This window comes from Chelonia mydas, chromosome 5 (genome assembly GCF_015237465.2).
Source record: "Chelonia mydas isolate rCheMyd1 chromosome 5, rCheMyd1.pri.v2, whole genome shotgun sequence".
NCBI lineage: Eukaryota > Metazoa > Chordata > Testudines > Cheloniidae > Chelonia > Chelonia mydas.
This window is the reverse complement of record NC_051245.2, coordinates 50,172,929-50,191,827: the sequence shown is the minus strand read 5'-3', so window position 1 is coordinate 50,191,827 and position 18,899 is coordinate 50,172,929. Positions and strand designations below refer to the sequence as shown.

Below are 18,899 nucleotides of genomic sequence, written 5' to 3'. Positions count from 1 at the left end.
GGTAAGTGGCATGTCCATTTTACAGATATGAAACCTTCACAGAAAGGTTCAGTGACATTTGCCCAAGGACACGCAGGAAGTTGGGGCAGAGCTGGACACAAAGCTTGGAGGACAATTCCAGGCTCATAAGGTCCATTCTATAAACATATTATGCACAAAAAGCTACACTGAAAGAATATTGAAGTTTTAAAGTCAAGCTCTCAAAACTGGTGAGGAGGGCAAAGGGAGAGCATTCAGAACAAAGGAGGACTGTCCCTTCTCTGAGTTCCTGTGCCTGGCATCATAGTGGCCTCTGGAATTCAGGAGAAGCAATTGCAGGGAAAGTCCTGCTTAGCCCCTGCAGCCCAAAGTTGAAACATAGGCAGTTGTTTTGTGGGGCTGGTGCATGAACAGTCCAGTCAGCACACAGGAGCTGTGAGGGGATGGAGCACGCTGAGCACAGGCAGTATTTTCAGAAATTTCGCTGCTGCCATACTCAAAAAAGGCTCTACTAAACACTTGTGAACTGAGAAAAGGCTCATAACCTGACCTTATTTGGACAAATTTTCACAAGGATGGGAAAAGGCACAACCCTGACTCCACGTCAACCCTCTCTGCCAAATTTAAAGTCTCTGCTCCAACATATGAAGCTTCTCATCAAAATGATGATGTAATGGTCTCAAGTTGCAGTGGGGGAGGTTTAGGTTGGATATTAGGAAAAACTTTTTCACTAAGAGGGTGGTGAAACACTGGAATGTGTTACCTAGGGAGGTGGTAGAATCTCCTTCCTTGGAAGTTTTTAAGGTCAGACTTGACAAAGCCTTGGCTGGGATGATTTGATTGGGGATTGGTCCTGCTTTGAGCAGGGGGTTGGACTAGATGACCTCCTGAGGTCCCTTCCAACCCTGATATTCTATGGTGAAAGAGACAAGCTTTTGAGCTCACACAGAGCTCTTCTTCAGGTCTTGGAAATGTACTAAGAGTGTCACAGCTCAATACAAGATGGAACAGATTGTTTAGCATAAGTAGTTTACACCTATGTCAATCTGTTCCATCTTGTATTGAGCTGTGACACTCTTAATATGTTTCCCAGACTTGAAGAACTCTGTGTGAGCTCAAACGCTTGTTTCTCTCACCAACGGAAGTTGGTTCAATAAAAGATATTATCTTACCCTCCTTATCTCTAATATCCTTGGACCGACATGGCTACAACACTCCATAGGTAGCCTGAATGGTTTAAGTTTAGCAAAGTTATAAGCAACCAAAAAGAGGTCTTTTAATGGAAAGTGTCAGGCAACCTTATATATATGTGATTCCACCTATGCCAGCTATAATGTACATTTTGTATTTATATATTACATAAATAAGGTATATTAACCAACATATACAATTCATTCATCAAGTAAGTTCAATAAGACAGACTACAATGCATGAAAGAACTGTTTACTTACTTGGCCGCTTCTTCATTAAGTATCTGTAAATAATGTTTCACTGGAAAGAGGAGCTCAGGAATTTCCAAGAGGGCCACCTGCAGTAAAGGAGCTTTCACTTGGGAACGTATAGCTGGAACCAGTGCTTGGAGTTCTGACTCCAGGCGAGACAAAGTGCTGACTATCAAGAAGAACTCTTGAGTTGAACACTGAAAGTGGAAAAAGTTTTAGTTTAAATTGTTACAACATTGTACGTTCCAGGATACCCACATAACATCCTGTTTAACTTAGACAAGGTTCAGAGATAGTATTTCAATATGTAAAAATTACTTGATGATTTTATGTTCAAATGGTAAATCTGATGGATTTATTACTTATTACTTATTACAGAAGCGCCAAGGAACTGACTTAAAACGGGGCCCCATTGCGCTAAGCACTGTATAAACATGGAATAAGAGAGAGTCCCTTCCCCAAAGATCATATCATCTAAATAGACAGGACAGACAAAGGGTGAGGAAAAGGGATATAACATATGAGCACTGATGAGGAAGCAAAAGGGGTTTGCAGCAAACAACCAATAAGAATAGTAAAGAAACTGTCCAGACTGAAAACTGCAGAAAGCAGTCTGATGCCATCAGCAATATCCAACAATCCCTGCTTAAATTGCTCCTGGAGCAACTCTTACCAGATTTAGTCCCAAGCTGGCTCCTCTCTGCAGTTTCTTTCCCCAACAGCACATGGACTGGGGGTAGAAGGGACGTCACCGCATGAGTCCTAATGCCCCGAGAAAATAATGGCTTTCCCTGCACAGTTCTGGGTCTGGGGAGTTCTAGGGGTGATCAGGGGAGTCCCCCTGCCTCTTCCCAGTGCAGCAATACGAGCTTAAAATATAATTCTCTCCCTTTCTCACCTTAGCAGAGTGTTATTAGTATGACCAAATGTTAGATGATTCAACGTAGATCACAGATCAAATGACTTCATATAGTGGATTCAGTTTCCCTACACTACTAAATCTGTTGGACAACAGAAAACCTGAATGTATTGAATCAGTCCTAAAATCATTTATGAAAGCATTAAAGAGTGTGAAGATGTGCTCCATAATGATCAGAAAACTTCCTATTAGATTTTGTTAAGAAGTATGTAAAAGAGTGTGTAGTATATGAAGGAACATGGAGTAGGCAAAGTCAGCAAAGGCAATTACACCATTGAGAAGGGAAGCTTTGCAAAGAGCTGCAGAGCTACAAATATAAATATTGCAGATTCCAGAAGATAATGCTCAGAAACCATTCATCAGTTTCTCAAACAGATAAAATTTCACAAGCAGAACTGGAATATCCCAAGACATTTGCATGTAAACATTTATGGACTCTGATTTTATAGAGACAACTAACTATACATCTAAAACCACAAAAGAGATGCTTTATTTTCATGTTGGTTTATGAAAAGATTATATATGAGACAACTCATTCTCACTGGATAACTTATAGCTCTCTGTATGAAGAGAAGATTATATTCTAGTTGGTCCATATCAGCTTTTCAAAAATGGAAAGCAACCGACCTCCCTTAAAAACTGAATAAAATAATTCCTAGTGCTTTCAACAAATTGCTCCCTACAAGCTAAACACAGAGAGGGTAATCGATTTTTTCAGATGGCTTCTGAGGAGCATTCCTACTGGAAATAAAGACTTATCACTGAGAACTCTCTTACTCACTTTCTTTTGTGTTACTGAAATCAGAATGAGATTACAGCTATACCACCACCTGGATCTAAAATTATCTTTAAAAGGAAGTTTCTACATATCTCGAGAGACTAATCATTACCTTAAATTCTACAGCTCAGTTTATCTATATACTGTTTATCTATATACTTTTTTCAGTTAATAAGAAATAAAAGTATAAAAGTTTTAATTTCCTTTTTCCAAGGTGAGCATTAGGTTATCCTAAATTAATACTTCGCTGAGTATATATCCGAGTCATAAAACTCTGTAAATTAATTACATGCATATTTTTACCTGTGTTTCATTAAAAAGTTTCAACTTAGTTGTCAACAATTTGACTCATTTTGATATTGATACCAGAGTGCTGAGACTGCAAAATTCATTATGCTCATTTATCATAAAAATGTAACAGGAATCTTTACAACTCACATAAGCGTGATAGTGTCTTAAACAATTAATATAAGATTGAATTAATAAATTATGAACTGTTTATGTCTGCTTTAATATTTGATCTATTAGGTATATTTTTAAATGATCTTTTTTATTTGATACATTTTCTGAATGTATAGTTTTAATACTCCTTGCTATGTGATATACTGTATACAATTTACTCAAGTCATCTTCTTTGGGTTTTATTTAAAACCAAACGAATAACTTTCCATATTCCCTCATTTAATTTCCTTTTTGTTAACCTTCCTATTTATTCACATAGCCGAGAAAGACAAAAGCAAACAAACAAAAAAGTATCTTTCCACTTGAAATTTGTTCCATTGTGTGAATCAGAAAATACAGGTTTTCTGTACAGGATACCCCCAAGAGAGGCAGAGGTCTGTTAGATGCTCTCCTTGGGTACATCTACACAGAAATTAAACATCCGCAGCTGGCCTGGGTCAGCAGGTTCAGGCTGAGGGGCTGTGAAATAGTTTTGTAGACTTTTGGGCTCAGGCTGGTTCCCAAGCTGTGGTACCCTGCAAGTAGGGAGGGTCCTAGAGCCTGGGTTCCAGCCCAAGCCCAAATGTCTACCCAGCAATTTTTAGTTCCACAACCTAAACCTCGTGAGCCCAAGTCAGCCGACCCGGGCCAGCCATAGGTCTTTTATTCCAGTGCAGACATACCCCTTGTGACTAGATGGTATGGTACAAATTAGAGATGGAAAACACCTATTAGTTCATCTCCATGCAACTACCTGATTGTTCTCTATGGTACATTTCCTAATGTTTTTATGTAGTCTAATATTTTGTCCAGTTTTTGTTCAGTCTTGCAACACTAAAAAACCCAAGAAATGGTGTTTTTGCCAATTTTCTTAGAAGCCTAATTCACAGCCTACTAAATCTCACTGAGTGGAAGTTTTGTGTGATATTCAACCTAAAATATTCCTTTTCTTAAATAAATCCCAGTACTTCTAGTCATGTCTCTTTGCATTCACACTAAATAGCTCCTCTGCCTCCTGGCTGTTAACAATCTTCAAATAGGTGTAGCCTTATGTACTCCTCTAGTCATCATTTAACCAAGCTAATAATCTTTTGCCAAAGCAATCCACCCTGCCTCCTGAAGATACCTGTTGATCTTTTCACTCACTAAAAGAAAAGGAGTACTTGTGGCACCTTAGAGACTAACAAATTTATTTGAGCATAAGCTTCCGTGAGCTACAGCTCACTTCATCGGATGCATTCAGTGGAAAATACAGTGGGGAGATTTATATACATAGAGAACATGAAACAATGGGTGTTACCATACACACTGTAATGAGAAATGCATCCGATGAAGTGAGCTGTAGCTCACGAAAGCTCATGCTCAAATAAATTTCTTTTTGCGGATACAGACCAACATGGCTGCTACTCTGAAACTTTTCACTCACTGCAACTTAACATCTTTCTGATAATGTGGTATTGTCTTACCCCATCACGTAAACACAGTGAAAACAAAAAGCAAATAATGACATGACCCTTGAAGTCAACATTCACTGAAAATCTCTGATATACAGGCTAAATAAATACCAAACTTATGCATGGAATCAAAATTCAAGGTAAAACATGGGGTGGAGAACAAAAACTGAAGTCGTCATCTCTACAAACTAAAATGCAAACAATGGATAAGATACTGAAGGATGCCTAATGACTAATTAATACATTCATAGATGGAGCAAAAACTGATGTCCAACCATGCAGATACTGCAATAGATTCTTGATGAATGCTACAAAGGGAGTAACAACAGTAGAACAAAACATGGAAGGCATAGACAACTGAGCTAATATTAATCACAAGAGTAACTTCTTGGCCCTATGCCATTTAACATTTATCTCAGTAGCCTGGAAGAAAAACACAAAATCGTCAATGATAAAGTGGGTACATGACACAAAAATTTGGGGAGTGGTAAAGAATGAAGAGGACAGGTCACTGATTGCGAGTGATCTGGATCACTTGGTATGCGGATCACACACAATACAAGTTTTAATAGAGCTAATTGTAAATATCTACATTTAGGAACAAAGAATGTAGACCATACTTATAGGATGGGAGACGAGGTGGACCAAAAAAATAAATAATGATTTTTTTTAAAATAAAGAAATCCGATTTTTTCAAAAATTTAAACCTGATTTTTTAATTTAAATTATAACACATTTTTATTTTAAAAAATAAACCCGTTTAAAATGAAATCTGAATTTAATCAAAAATATATTAAGGCCTAAAAGTCTTATAATTTTGTTGTCAATATGAAACATGTTTATGTATCCAAAATATTTAAGGTTGTTTTGTTTAATAAAAATAAATGTTATATGCTGTTTTGTGTGTTTAAGTAATTTCCAGTTACCATCCTAATGCAGCTTGACACAAAACGTGAGCAAAAAGTTAATTATCTAGTAAATAAAGCAATATATCATTCACCATTTTCTAACATACTAAAAATGTACAATACGAATATGAAAATAAGCAGCTATACAATTGCTTAAACAAACATATAGTTATAGTGTACCAGCCTAGGTAGCAAAAATATGTACCAAATCTAGCGTAAAGGCTCTATTTAGTTGTAAATCAACAGTTTTCACGGTTATGTCAAGCAATGAGAATGCACCTTTCTTTAGAAAATAAATGAAATAAAATGGAAAAGTTGATTAAAATCAATTATTAAATTGAGACTTTCCACTTGGTGATTTAAATCTACCCCTCCACCCCTCCCCCCGCCCCGATGGGAGACTATCCCAGGAAGCAGTGACACTGAAAAAAGATTTGGGGGTTGTGGTGAATAATCAGCAGACCATGAGCTTCCAGTGTGGCACTGTGGCCAAAAGAGCTAATGCAATTCTGGGATGTATAAATAGGAGTCTCTTGATTAAGAAGAGGTTATTGTACCTCCTTTTGGCACTGGTGCCACCACTGCTGGAATACCGTTGTCCAGTTCTAGTGCACCCAATTCAAGAAGGATGTTGATAAATGGGAGAGGGTTCAGGGAAGAGCCATGAGAATTATAAAAGGATTAGAAAAACATGTCTTATAGTCAAAGACCTCAATCTATTTAACTTAAATAGAAGGGGGACTTGATTACCATCTATAAGTATCTACATGCGGGGAACAAATATTTAATAATGGGCTCTTCAGTCTAGCAGAGAAGGGTATAACATGATCCAGTGGCTGGAAGTTGAAGCTAGACAAATTCAGACTGAAAATAAGGCATAAATTGTTGACAATGAGGTTAATTAACCATTGGAACAATTTACCAAGGGTCATGGTAGATTCTCCAGCACTGACAATTTTTAAATCAAGATTGGATGTTTTTCCTAAAAGGTATGCTCTAGGATTTATTTTGCAGAGTTTTAAAGCCTGTGTTATATGGGAGGTCAGACTAAACGGCCACAGTGGTCCCTTGGAATCTATGAATCTAGATTCCTGTCTGGTCACACACTGTCCAAGAGTGTGAATCCACTGGGATTGGTATCTTTGGAGAACTAAGCTTTTAGAGACTATTTTATTGCTAGCAAGCTTATTAAGGGAATTGGTAAATAGTTTCCGAGAGATAATGAAAATACCCCTTATTTACCTACTCAGGTTGTTACTGCATAATACTCTGGTTTGATTTTAGCACCAACAATGCTGAAAACTGACAGTTAAATAGAGTTTAAATTGGAACAGAAATGTAAATGTAACACTAAAAAAATTGGGCTCCATGTAAGTGGGATTCAATCTTCAACAGTTTTTTTTCTCCAATGAAAGATAACACCCATCTTTATAAATTAGAAGCTTCGAAAAACAGTAAGAAAAATAAATTTATATGAAGTAGGTTTGGTGGAGGTCAGCGTCTGTTAAAGATCCTCCCATGATTGCACAATGGTAATTTTAAACTAACTTTGAACCACCTTTAGTATTAACTAGAAATCCATTAAACCCTAGAACAATAACTCATAGCTAAGGCTACCTTTTAGTTATGGGTATTTTTTGGAAAAGTCATGGGCAGTAAACAAAAAGTCATGGCCGATGACCTATCCATGACTTGTACTATATAACCCTAACTAGAAGTTGGGCCAGGGGGCCGTGGGTGCTCTGGGGGGGGGCGGCCCAGGACATGCGCTGGTGCTGGGGGGGGATGAGGGAGGTTGGAGGGGCTGGCAAGGCTCCCTACCCGGCTCCATGCAGTTCCCCGGAAGCGGCCGGCATGTCCCTGCAGCTCCTACAGGGAGGGAAGACCAGTGGGGCTCCGCTCACTGCCCCCACAAGCTCTGGCTCCACAGTTCCCATTGGCCAGGAACTGCAGCCAATGGAAGCTGCGGGGGCGGTGCCTCCAGGCAGGGGCAGCACATAGAACCCCCCGACCCCTCCATCTAGGAACTGCAGGGACATGCCAGCCACTTCTGGGGATGCCTGCCCCCCACCAGGTAAGCACCACCTCACACCCCAGCCCCCTCCCACACCCAAACTCCCCCAGCAGCAGCTGGCGTGACTGGCCCAGGGTCTGCCTGATCTCCTCAGACAGCCCTGGAGCCAGCCATACTGGCTTTTGCAGAAGTCACAGAGGTCATGGAAAGTCAAGGAATCCATGACTTCCGTGACCTCTGTGATAGACACGGAGCCTTACTCACAGCTGACAATGGCTGGGAACAATGGCAATCTCTCCATCAATGCTGAAAATGGTTTAGCTGCTGTAGTGCAGAAAGTATGCAAGACACCATATTGATGTGTGATGCCTAGTGCTCTTCCTTGAATACTGTTAAAAACAGTACACTAGCAGCCAAACTGTTTTCAACAAACCCTGAATGGACCAGAGAGATCCACTGCTCACTGCCACTGTCAACTACAGGTTATCATCCAAGTGAAAAGCTTTACAAATGAGAAAATGGGACCTAAAAATGCTCTGTATGTGACTGTACAATATCACCCCTCTTGAATTCTAATTGTTACCTTTGGGTCTCAATGATGGTATACTATTTTTGGTTTAGAAAAAGTGAGGTATTTCATTGTAAGGCCATTACGTCCAATTTTTTCCCGTGACTGCTCATGTCAACCAGGCTAGAAAGGGACAATTATTTAAATCTGCATTTAATATTGTTGGTCTAAAATTTGTGATGTTTTTGCTTTGGACAAATGCAGTGCCACTGAAACTTCTGCATATTTATCACAGACAGAGTTAATGTGATCCAGGAACAGCTGGATTTGAACCAGCTTTTTCTAGTGAATTAGAATATATTGCAGGAAAATATATAACTAATTTAGAAATAAGAGGAGTGCCTTGCACTCTTGTGATTCAGACCCAACCATGCAGAGCACTCTATATGGGTAGTCCTCCGCAGTCACCCACTGAAGTCCACTTATCTCTGCATGGGCATAACACATTGCAGAATTGTGGCACTAAGTAGTTATTCAAGTACCGACTTCAAATTTTGAGAAAGACTAATTTTTTCACCACACCATCTACTGAAATTATAACTTTGTTATACCTCTGCCCACTTTTTTTTTTTTTACTCCAAAACAAATTGCCAACCTCTCTAAATATAATGGGGAAATAAAAGAACATGAAGTACAGCACACATGCTATTAGCACATTAATCTGCTTCAACTAAGAATCAGCAGTGTCTCGCTACAAGCAATTTTTATTAAAATGTTCAAGCAAGATCTAAATTACAGAATTTATAAACATATTAACTTTCAACTGAAAACATTAACAGTTAACTACAGCCAAGTGGTTTTCACGTATTGATGTGATTTTACATAAACATACACCATTTAAATGTGTTATTTTAGGGAACAACTGAATGCATACCAATCTATATGATTCCTCACCTGCTAATGTACCCAATAGATATCATTTGACCAAAGAAATCTATATATTTTGCACCAGAGACATGACCAAAATTTGTAATTGTTATCTAATACTGCTATGGCATTTCTGCTTAAAACAATATATTATCGATCCAACGGATGTAAAACTAGACTCTACTGAAAAGAAAGAATGTTTGTTATTTTGTCTTCTATCCTGTTATTGTGTGAAACTTAACTTTAAAGTTTAGAAAAAGTAACTTGAAGTGGAGATGTTTTAACATTTCCTGTAAAACTTATGAAAACACATTTAAGCATATGGACAAATATTTAGAAAACAAGAGTTGGTGATAATGGATTTGATAGATAAGTATTTACCTTTTTGTGATAAATACTACAGAGTCCTCTCTCTATGTCTGGCATCTTACACAGATGATTTTGAATATGACCAAACACACTGGATTCTGACATGAGAATTTCAGACACAGCATCAAGTCGGGCATTTATTTCACTGTAAAACAACAACAATCATGAGACCTGTCATGAAAATTCCAACTTCTTTAACGGAGGGAACACAATTGTCCAACATTTTGGACTATGGCTAAGCCCATACTAGCACATATAATGTTACCTAAAATGTTTAAGACATTAGTTATATTTGAGCATGGATTAAAATGATCAAAAATCTCAAACACATTCTGGGAATAATTTCCACAGAGCTCCATGGGGTAAGGTTGTCAAGGTTGCCTACACACTTCTAGGCCCTTCACTGTTCTGGCTCCACTGAGTAGTGCAGAAATAAGGAGCAGCATATACAGTGATTCCCACTGGGCTCTTTGCGTTCTAACTTGAATTGTGCAAGGCTCGCTTCCAACTACGGCAAGCCCCATAGGCTACGGTGGTAGAGTTTATAACTTTAGCGAGACCTACAATCTGGAGTTTACAACACCTGCAAACCATATATACTTTATCAATGTATCTTATTACTTTAATGAAGCCTCAGATATGGTACTGCTCAGACTGAATACAATCTTGTTATCCTCCCCCACCGCTCAAGAACCATATTTGAGGCTTTCCATGGAAGTTCTAGGTTCCCCTGACACAACCTTTAGAAGTTGTGACTCGGGAGTAGTAGTGAAGAAATACAGGACTGATAGAAGTTACATACAAATTTGGTTCATACGCTTGGGTTTTAAGGGCATGAAAACAGTGCATGCACTTTAACCACTAAGGAAATTCTCAGGAAAAATAAATTTAAGGAATACTGACTATTGAGATTATCATCATTCCCTTCAAAATAATGTTTCTAGATTTTTTTTTTTTAAAGAAATGCTAGAAACAAAAGAAAGTTGCTTTCAAGTTTCCAGCTCTAACTCTGTTCCTATAGCCTCAACTACTCTCCACGTTTCTGTTATATATCTCATTACCCTACCCCATCCACATTTCCAAAATATTCAGAGTGCACCACAACCCACACATTTATATCAGTGGCGCGTATCCTCTGCAGCACGATGGGCATATTGACAACTTGCCAGGATCCTAAAGGTTCCACCTAATTTGCATACAAGTCCCTATACAGATTAAGATAAAGGTGTTTAAAATAAAATAAAGACATGTTAGCTAACATGTTTTAGTTTATGGATGTTTAAACACTTATTGGCATCTCATCTCTAGGGGTGACCACAACAGTCTTCCACAATTATATTGGACAGAATAATATTGAGGGTTGTTTTTTTTAAGTATGGATGTTATCATTTATGCAAAATATTAGAAAAAAGATGGCTGAGGTAGTATCTTGTATTGGACCTGAAGAACAACTCTGTGTAAGCTCAAAAGCTTGTCTCTCACCAACAGAGGTTGGTCGAGCAGAAGATATTGTTCATTGAGATTGTAACTTTTTGGGAAAGGGACCTATCTTTTTTTATTTGTAACACAACACAAACCCATATATTACAGAAATAATAAATCTGCCATGCTAATCGCCACTACAGAAGCACTATCTGTTGCAAATTCAGGGAAATACCAGGATTCCATGCTTTCCAGTAGATTCAAGATCAGGGCATTTTGGCCTTGAAGGAAGCAAGGCCCATATACTTGAAATTCCATTGATCCACAAATTAAAATGAGCATGTCAGATATTGATGTGCAATCAATACACATGAATATGTTACTAGCGAGAAGCAGATCCCTTTCTTTGCTGCATCCTTGAACTTCAAAGCAATGTCTTCAGAAAAATCTGTTACCCCTTGTTGGTAGACAATTGGGTCAGAGTTCAATTTGTAGACTTCTCAGCTGACTGTCTGATTTGCATCTACCATACAAACGTAAAATAAAAAAAATCTCCAGTGGTGAAGGGCCTTGATGACTGCTATAACTGCAAAAAGAAAAGGCGTACTTGTGGCACCTTAGAGACTAACCAATTTATTTGAGCATAAGCTTTCATGAGCTACAGCTCACTTCATCGGATGCACCTGAAGAACTTCAAAATGTGATGTCAGTGACTATTTCAACTTGCACACTGGCCTTTTTAAACCAATGATTTTGGGCAGGCAATGTACAATCAAGAAAAACAACTTACTGCTTGTGGTGTCTACCTTCATATTCAAACTGGCTATATTTCATATCATTATGATGAGACAAAGCTGGGGGGTTGCAAACACTTTGGAGGATAGAACTGAAATTCAAAGGGATTTTGATAAATTGGAGAACTGGGCTATAGATAACAATGAAATTCAATAGAGACAAATGTAAGGTGCTACACTTAGGGAAGAAAAAACAAATGCACAAATACAGAATGGGGGATAACTAGCTTGGCAGCAGCACTCCTGAAAAGGATCTGGGAGTTGTGGTGGATCACAACCTTATCATGACTCAACAATGCGATGCTGTTGCCCAAAAAAAAAAAAAAAAAAAAAGCAAATGCAATTTTGGGTTGCATTAACAGAGGCATAACATGCAAGTCACAGGAGGTGATAGTACTGCTCTACTCGGCGCTGGTTAGACTTCAGCTGGAATACTGTGTCCAGTTTTGGTCAACGCTGTATAGAAAGGATGAAGAGAAACTGGAAAGGATTCAGAGGCAAGCAACAAAGATAATTAAAACGGATGGAATGCAAGCCATATGAGCAAAGGCTGAAGGAACTGGGTATGTTATTTTGGAAAAGAGGAAATTAAGGGGGGATATGATAGCAGTCTTAGATACTTGAAAGGCTGCCATAAAAAATATGGAGAAAAGTTGTTCTCTCTTGCCACAGGGGGCAGGACAAGGGGCAACGGCTTCAAGCTACAGGATAGCAGACTTAGATTAAATCTCAGGAAAAACTTCCTAAATGTAAGAACAGTAGGACAATGTAACAGACTGCCTCAGGAAGTCGTGGAATCTCCTTCACTGGAGGTTTTCAAAAAGAGGCTAGACAGCCATCTGTCTTGCATGTTTAGATACAACAAATCCTGCAATTTGGCAGGGAGTTAGACTAAATGACCCTTGCGGTCTCTTCTAATCCTAGGATTATGTCTCGTCCTAGTATATTTTTAAGATAGAGCAATTGTTTCTTTTCACAGCAAGTAAATGACAGAGCCTTTGCTTCTGACAACTATTTTCTCATCTTCATTTTTTAACTAAAACAAATCAATTGTGTCTATTAAAAAAAACTTCACAAAATATACTTTCACCTGTCTGATGCACATTGCTAAGCAACATTTTCCAACTTTTTAAATATTCCTCCATCTATACATGAATCTCTAAGAGAGTCTCCTTCAGTCTCCTCCCTCTGGTCCAATGTCCATGAAGAAAGGGCTTGTTGCAGCCACACTTCTTCTCAGCAATTCTTCCCCCCAAGGCTGGTTCTAGGAGTGGGCAAGCAGGACAGTCACCGTGGGTGCTGTACCTCTGGGTTGTTTCGTTCTTTTGTTCTGCTCTGCTCGGTCCACCAGTTCTGTTCTGCTCTGGCCAGCTGAATTTACTTTCTTCCTCTGTTGCTTGGTCAGACGGTTGAGGTTAGAGCAGATGCCGAAAACATTTTTCCCCTGGCCAGCAAAACAGCTGAAGCCACTCCTGCTTCCCCACCCCACCAACTCCTATATTATCCATGCTGGCTTGTCACCATATTAACAAACCTTTCACCACACAGACAAATGCCATGATTCCTGTGCTCTTCTGGCAGAGGCAAGTGACAACCCCAATTCCCACGATAGCTGCAATAAAAAAGTCCATTCCCTACTAATCCCTAACATTCTGAAGTGTTTGAAAATCATATTTTGTCAGCTGCTGAGCCTTAATGTTAGCTGCAAAATGAGCCCTCCACAAACTTTCCTGCATGGCTGCTGCAGCCCTTGGATTTCAGTCATTTTAACTTAAAAGAGAGCCTTTTTATTCTCTCCCTTATCTGCCAGTACTCCACTCCTCTAAGATAATTTGAGATTCGAGGCAGCAAATTGTAGGCCACAAAACTAAGAGGTGTTCTGTAACTTTCTCTTCTATATCACCTCATCACAATGGATTAGCTGGATACATCTACTAAAATGATGAGCAATAAAATAGTTAACATAAAATATAATGAGGCATCAGAGTTATTTTTTTCCACTGAAATGAATCAGATAGCTCACACCACTCAGGGCTACTGTTTCAGGATGTCTGCACAAATTCAGAAGTTTATCTTCACAATCAAGAGTTAATAAAAATAATGGTTATGTACCCTAGAGTAACCATGGTTCTTTGAGATGTTGTAGCAAGCATAGATCCCAAAGTAGGTGTATATGCACATCATGTACGCAAGGTCAGATTTTTTTTAATAGCTGGGTCAGGTGGGGACACACATGTGGCCACGGCCTCCATGTACTCTTGTGCAAGGATAGAAAGAGCGGAGCAACCATGATCCTTCCTCAGTTCCCTTGAAGCCCTTGGTAACTGAGGACTACAAAAACTGGGGATAGAGGACCTGTAATGGGATTCACACTGACATCTCCAAGAACCAGAGTTACAGCAGGTTGAATAACCATTCTTTGTGCTTCATGTACTTGTCAAGTGCAGTGTCCTTTCAGTATGGCGGGAATAAGGAGTCCATGCTGCATCAATCGACCAGTAATTGGAGTACAGTAGATGCTCATTAGTAGCAATATATAGGAACAACATAGCAAAAGGACCCAAGTGTCTGTTGCTGTTAAGGGGAAGGTCATCTAACAAAAGGTGTATGAAGAGTTAAGGGTGTATCGGAAGGGTGGGGCAGCCATGTGTGGGGGCGGGGGGGGAGTTGGCGGAACCCTACATTTGTGGCAAATGGAGCAGGGAAAGAGGAAGTTACTCACCTTGCGCAGTAACTAGGTTTCTTCAAGATGTGTGTCCCTGTGGGTGCTAGACTTTAGGTGTCGGTACATCCCTGCCCCACATATCTGAGATTTTCGGTAGCAGTGCTTGGCTGGGATACGTGTGCGCAGTAGTCGTCTCGTGGTGCTGTTGGCACCTCATGTAGCATGCACATGACCCAACCCCTCAGTTCCTTCTCTACCACAGAGCTCGATAAATGAACTCTGAAGTAGAAGGGAGGAGGGTGGGTAGTGGAGCACCCACCGAGGGACACATCTCAAAGAACCCTCGTTACTGCACGAAGTAACTTCCTCTTAATTCTTCGAGTAGCATCCCTGTGGGCACTCCACTTTCGATGCCTATCGAGCAGTGCCCCACTGTGGACGGTAGGGACTTCCGAGTTGTGTGTGTTGCCACAGAGAGCACAGTAAGGCCTAATATAGCGTCTGACCTAGAGGACTGAGTGATAGTACAGTGTTTTGCAAAGGTGTGCTTTGAGGCCCATGTGGCAGCCCTGCATATGTCTATTAGAGAGACATTGTTCAGGAAGGCTATAGATGTAGCAATGGCTTGTGTAGAGTGGGATCAAATCCCTAGTGGGGGTTGCTTGTTACGCAGTCGATAGAGTTGGATACAAGTGGAGATCCATTTAGATAGTCTCTGGGTTGATACTGAACATCCCTTGGAGTGTTCTGAGGTGGAAATAAATAGCCTTGGAGATTTCTGGAAGGGTTTGGTTCTTTCTAAGTAAAAAACTAAGGCTTGTCTGACATCGAGTGTATGTAGGATGACCTCTTGTGAGGTCCCATGTGTTTTTGGGTAAAACGTGGGAAGGTGTATAAGTAGGCTTAAATGAAAACATGTCAATACTTTAGGCAAAAATTTCAGATGTGGTCACAACGTGACCTTGTCTTTAGTGAACACGGTGTAAGGGGCCTCCGCCATCAGTGTTCTGATTTTGCTGCCCCGTCTAGCTGAAGTAATTGCTATCAAAACCACAACTTTCATAGACATATGAAGGAGGGAACAGGTCGCTAAGGGTTCAAAAGGTGCTCTGATGAGATACTGAAGTACCAGGTTCAAATCCCACGGGGTTGTAGGTCGGACTTCTGGGAACGTTTTGTACGCCAATAAGGAAGCGTCTAGTGATGGAGGGAACGTCAGTCTTCGCTCACCCAACTTTGTGGAGAAAGGCTGTAATGGCTGCTAGGTGTACTTTGACTGAACTTACGGAAAAGCCGAATTCCTTGAGTTCCAGTATGGCCGATAGAGACACGATGACGGCGTTTAAATTTTTTTGTTTACATTATAGTGAGAATCTCTTCCATTTTTGGAGGTAGGTATTGCAAATGGTGGATTGTCTGCTATTTAATAATATATATTTCACTCATTCTGAACAGGCTAATTCCTCATGTTGGAACTAAGTAGGAGCCATGTTTTGAGGTGAAATTTCTCCAGATTTGGGTGGAGAGTCTGGCCTCCGTTCTGTGTGAGGAGATCTGCCTGCAGGGGAAGAGCTCATGGAGCACACATAGTCAGGCGTGACAGGTAAGGGAACCAGGTCTGTCTTGGCTATGTTAGAACAATCAATATGACATAGGCCCCGTCAGTCTGTATCTTGTGAATGACTCGTGAGATTAGAGGTATCAGTAGGAATGTGTACATGAGTGATGTGTTCCATGAGATAAGGAAGGCATCCCCTAGTGACTTATGTGCTAGTCCTGCCCTGCAGCAGAAAAGTGGGTACTTGTGGTTTGTTGTTGACACAAACAGGTCTACAGATGGATAGCCCCATTTTTGGAATATCGATTGGAGGACACTGTCAGGTATTTCCCATTCGTGTTCCTTGGAGAAGTGTCATTGTGAAGGGTGAAGACGAGGACTGAGTTTGAGGAGCCCTACATCTTTGTGGGTGTTTGCTTATTTCTGTTCCAGTCAAAGTTCCATTGTTGTGAGCGGTGGAAAGAGGTGTCTCTTCCCCTTTGGTATGGTTGGTACCGATTGTCATTTTTCTGGTGGTGTGTATATGCCTAAAGTCTGCAGAGTGGCCCAAGAGTCCTTCATCAAGTGAAGAACGTCATCCATTTTTGCAGAAGAAAGTTTCTCCTAATCAAAAGGTACATCTTCTTTCTTGAGTTGGAGCTCCTTCAGGATACGGGATGACTGCAACCACAAGGCCCTGCACATTATGACAGCCATGGCAGTCGTTCTCACAGCAGTAACCCCTACGTCCATCAAGGTCTGTAAGGCTGTATGGGAAATTAGTTGTCCCTCCATCAAGATAGCATTGAATTGGAGACGTTTTTCCTCCAGTAAGGCTTCAAGGAATTCTTGCAGCTTACCATAGTTATCGAAAATGTACTTGGCTAGAAGGGCTGAATAATTGGCTACCTGGAATTGGTGTATAGCCAGTGAGTATACCTTTCTACCGAAAAGGTCTAATCGTTTGTGTTTTGTCTTATAGAGTGGACTGGAATTGAAGTTGTTTGCTGTGAAGACTGGCGGCTTCCACAACTAGAGAAATGGGCTGTGGATGAGAGAAGAGAAAGTCCATTCCCTTAGCTGGGGTGAAGTCCTTTCTTTCAGCTCGTCTGCTGGTAGGCGGTATCGTGGCAGGAATCTGCCAAATATTCTCCACTGGTTCCACTATGGCATTGTTTATGAGTAATACAATCTTGGATAAAGTGGATGTCTAATATCTGCAACAGTTTGTGCTGGTTTTCTTGCATCTCTTCTAGGAGAATGTCTTGCCTAGTGGCTACTCTTCTTAAAAGTTCCTGAAATTGTTTCAGGTCATCCACTGTGGTTGGAGGCCGTGGTAGACTGCCTCGTCAGGAGAGGAAAAAGAGTTGTGGGCCGGTGAAATGCCTTCATGGTCCATGTAGTCTTCTTCCTCATCTGCGAAGCCCTCAGGTGCCTCCAACATCTCCCTGCTCGGGGATGGAGGAGGAGAGTGAATTTCCTCTCTGGCTGAAGTCGAGGGTCTATTGTAGTGGGCCTATATGCCACCCAGAGGTCTCAAGGGGGCCACTGCGTAGGCAAGTGCGTCGGTGGACAAAGCCTGGGTTGCCATACCATTGTTGCATCTCATGAGATTAGCAAGACTTGGTCTTAACAGCTTCCCCTGGTGGTCTATGCTCCATGGCTAAGGAGTGTTGGGAAGAAAAATGACTCCCATGTAAGTCATCTTCATCACTGGAGATGAGCTGGGAAGCAGGTGAAGTGGGTAGCTGCTCCGCTCTTTGGACCGGAGATCCTTCGGTGCCAAGCAGAGGTGACTGCGGCACCGAAGAGACCGCTATGGCTTTGTGCTGAAGAAACTGTTGCAGAGCTGCCTGTTTCTGTGCCGGCAGTGCCACTGTTGAAGATAAGGACATTGCAGAGACCGTGTTGTAAGTAGCCTTGGTCGAAACAGTCAGTGTCGTTCTTGGTCTGTCCACTGGTGCCAATGACAGAGTCAGTGCTGGTGGTGGTGGCAGCACTGCGAGTGGAATTGGTGCCAATTCCCACACCAGGGTGGTTGGAGCTGTGGAGAAGTGCCTCAATTCCATGTCAGTGTGGTGGGGCTCGGTAGAGGTCCGTGGAGGGACGGTACCGAAGGTGCCCAGAGCCTCAAAGGTGCTCACTCTAGTCAAGCTCAGCACTGAGGAGAGCAACCTTGGTGGGGACCTCTTCTTTTTCTGAGTGTCCCTATGAGGGGATGTTGCAGCTTGCTTCCTGGAAGTTTTGGAAGACTGAGCACTCCCATTAGCAGCAGTTTTGCTTGGGGAACTAGCTGCTGGTGTTGATTTTGGTCCTTGAGGGATAGACTGAAGGGACATCTCCATTAAAATCATCTCGAGGCGGAGATCTGTCTTTCCATGCCCTGGCTTTCAGGTTACTACAGTGAGCACATTTTTGAGGGATGTGAGTCTCCCCTAAACAACGGACACATGATGAGTGGCTGTCGGAAACTGGCATGGCCTCACGGCAACAGTTGCAGCATGTAAGCCAAAGCGAGCTGGGAATCAAAGCTGATAAAAGTTTCCCGATGGGGGAAAAACAATTAAAGAATTTGGGGGAGGAGAGGTAGAGGGGGAGAAAATATCAAACTGAGAAAATGAGACTTACTAAACTACAACTAATCTATTTCTCTATAGAAAAAACAAAGAGGCAGCACTGCCACTGAGCTCTGTCTACAGCCAAGGACAGTTGAGAAGGAACTGGATCATCTGGTCGTGCGCA

General features: G+C 41.0%; 1 protein-coding gene across 5 annotated transcripts in view; it reads right to left on the bottom strand.

The window, feature by feature from the left end:
- MSH3 (mutS homolog 3) overlaps positions 1-18,899 on the bottom strand; it is a 184,891-nt gene that overhangs the window by 94,942 nt on the left and 71,050 nt on the right. For all 5 annotated transcript variants that reach the window (XM_037903159.2, XM_037903160.2, XM_027828751.3 and 2 more), the window contains 2 exons: positions 9,752-9,884; positions 1,431-1,618 (listed from right to left, as the gene is read on the bottom strand). In XM_037903159.2, the coding sequence (XP_037759087.1) occupies positions 1,431-1,618; positions 9,752-9,884 (321 nt within the window). The remainder of the gene's footprint in view (positions 1-1,430; positions 1,619-9,751; positions 9,885-18,899) is intronic.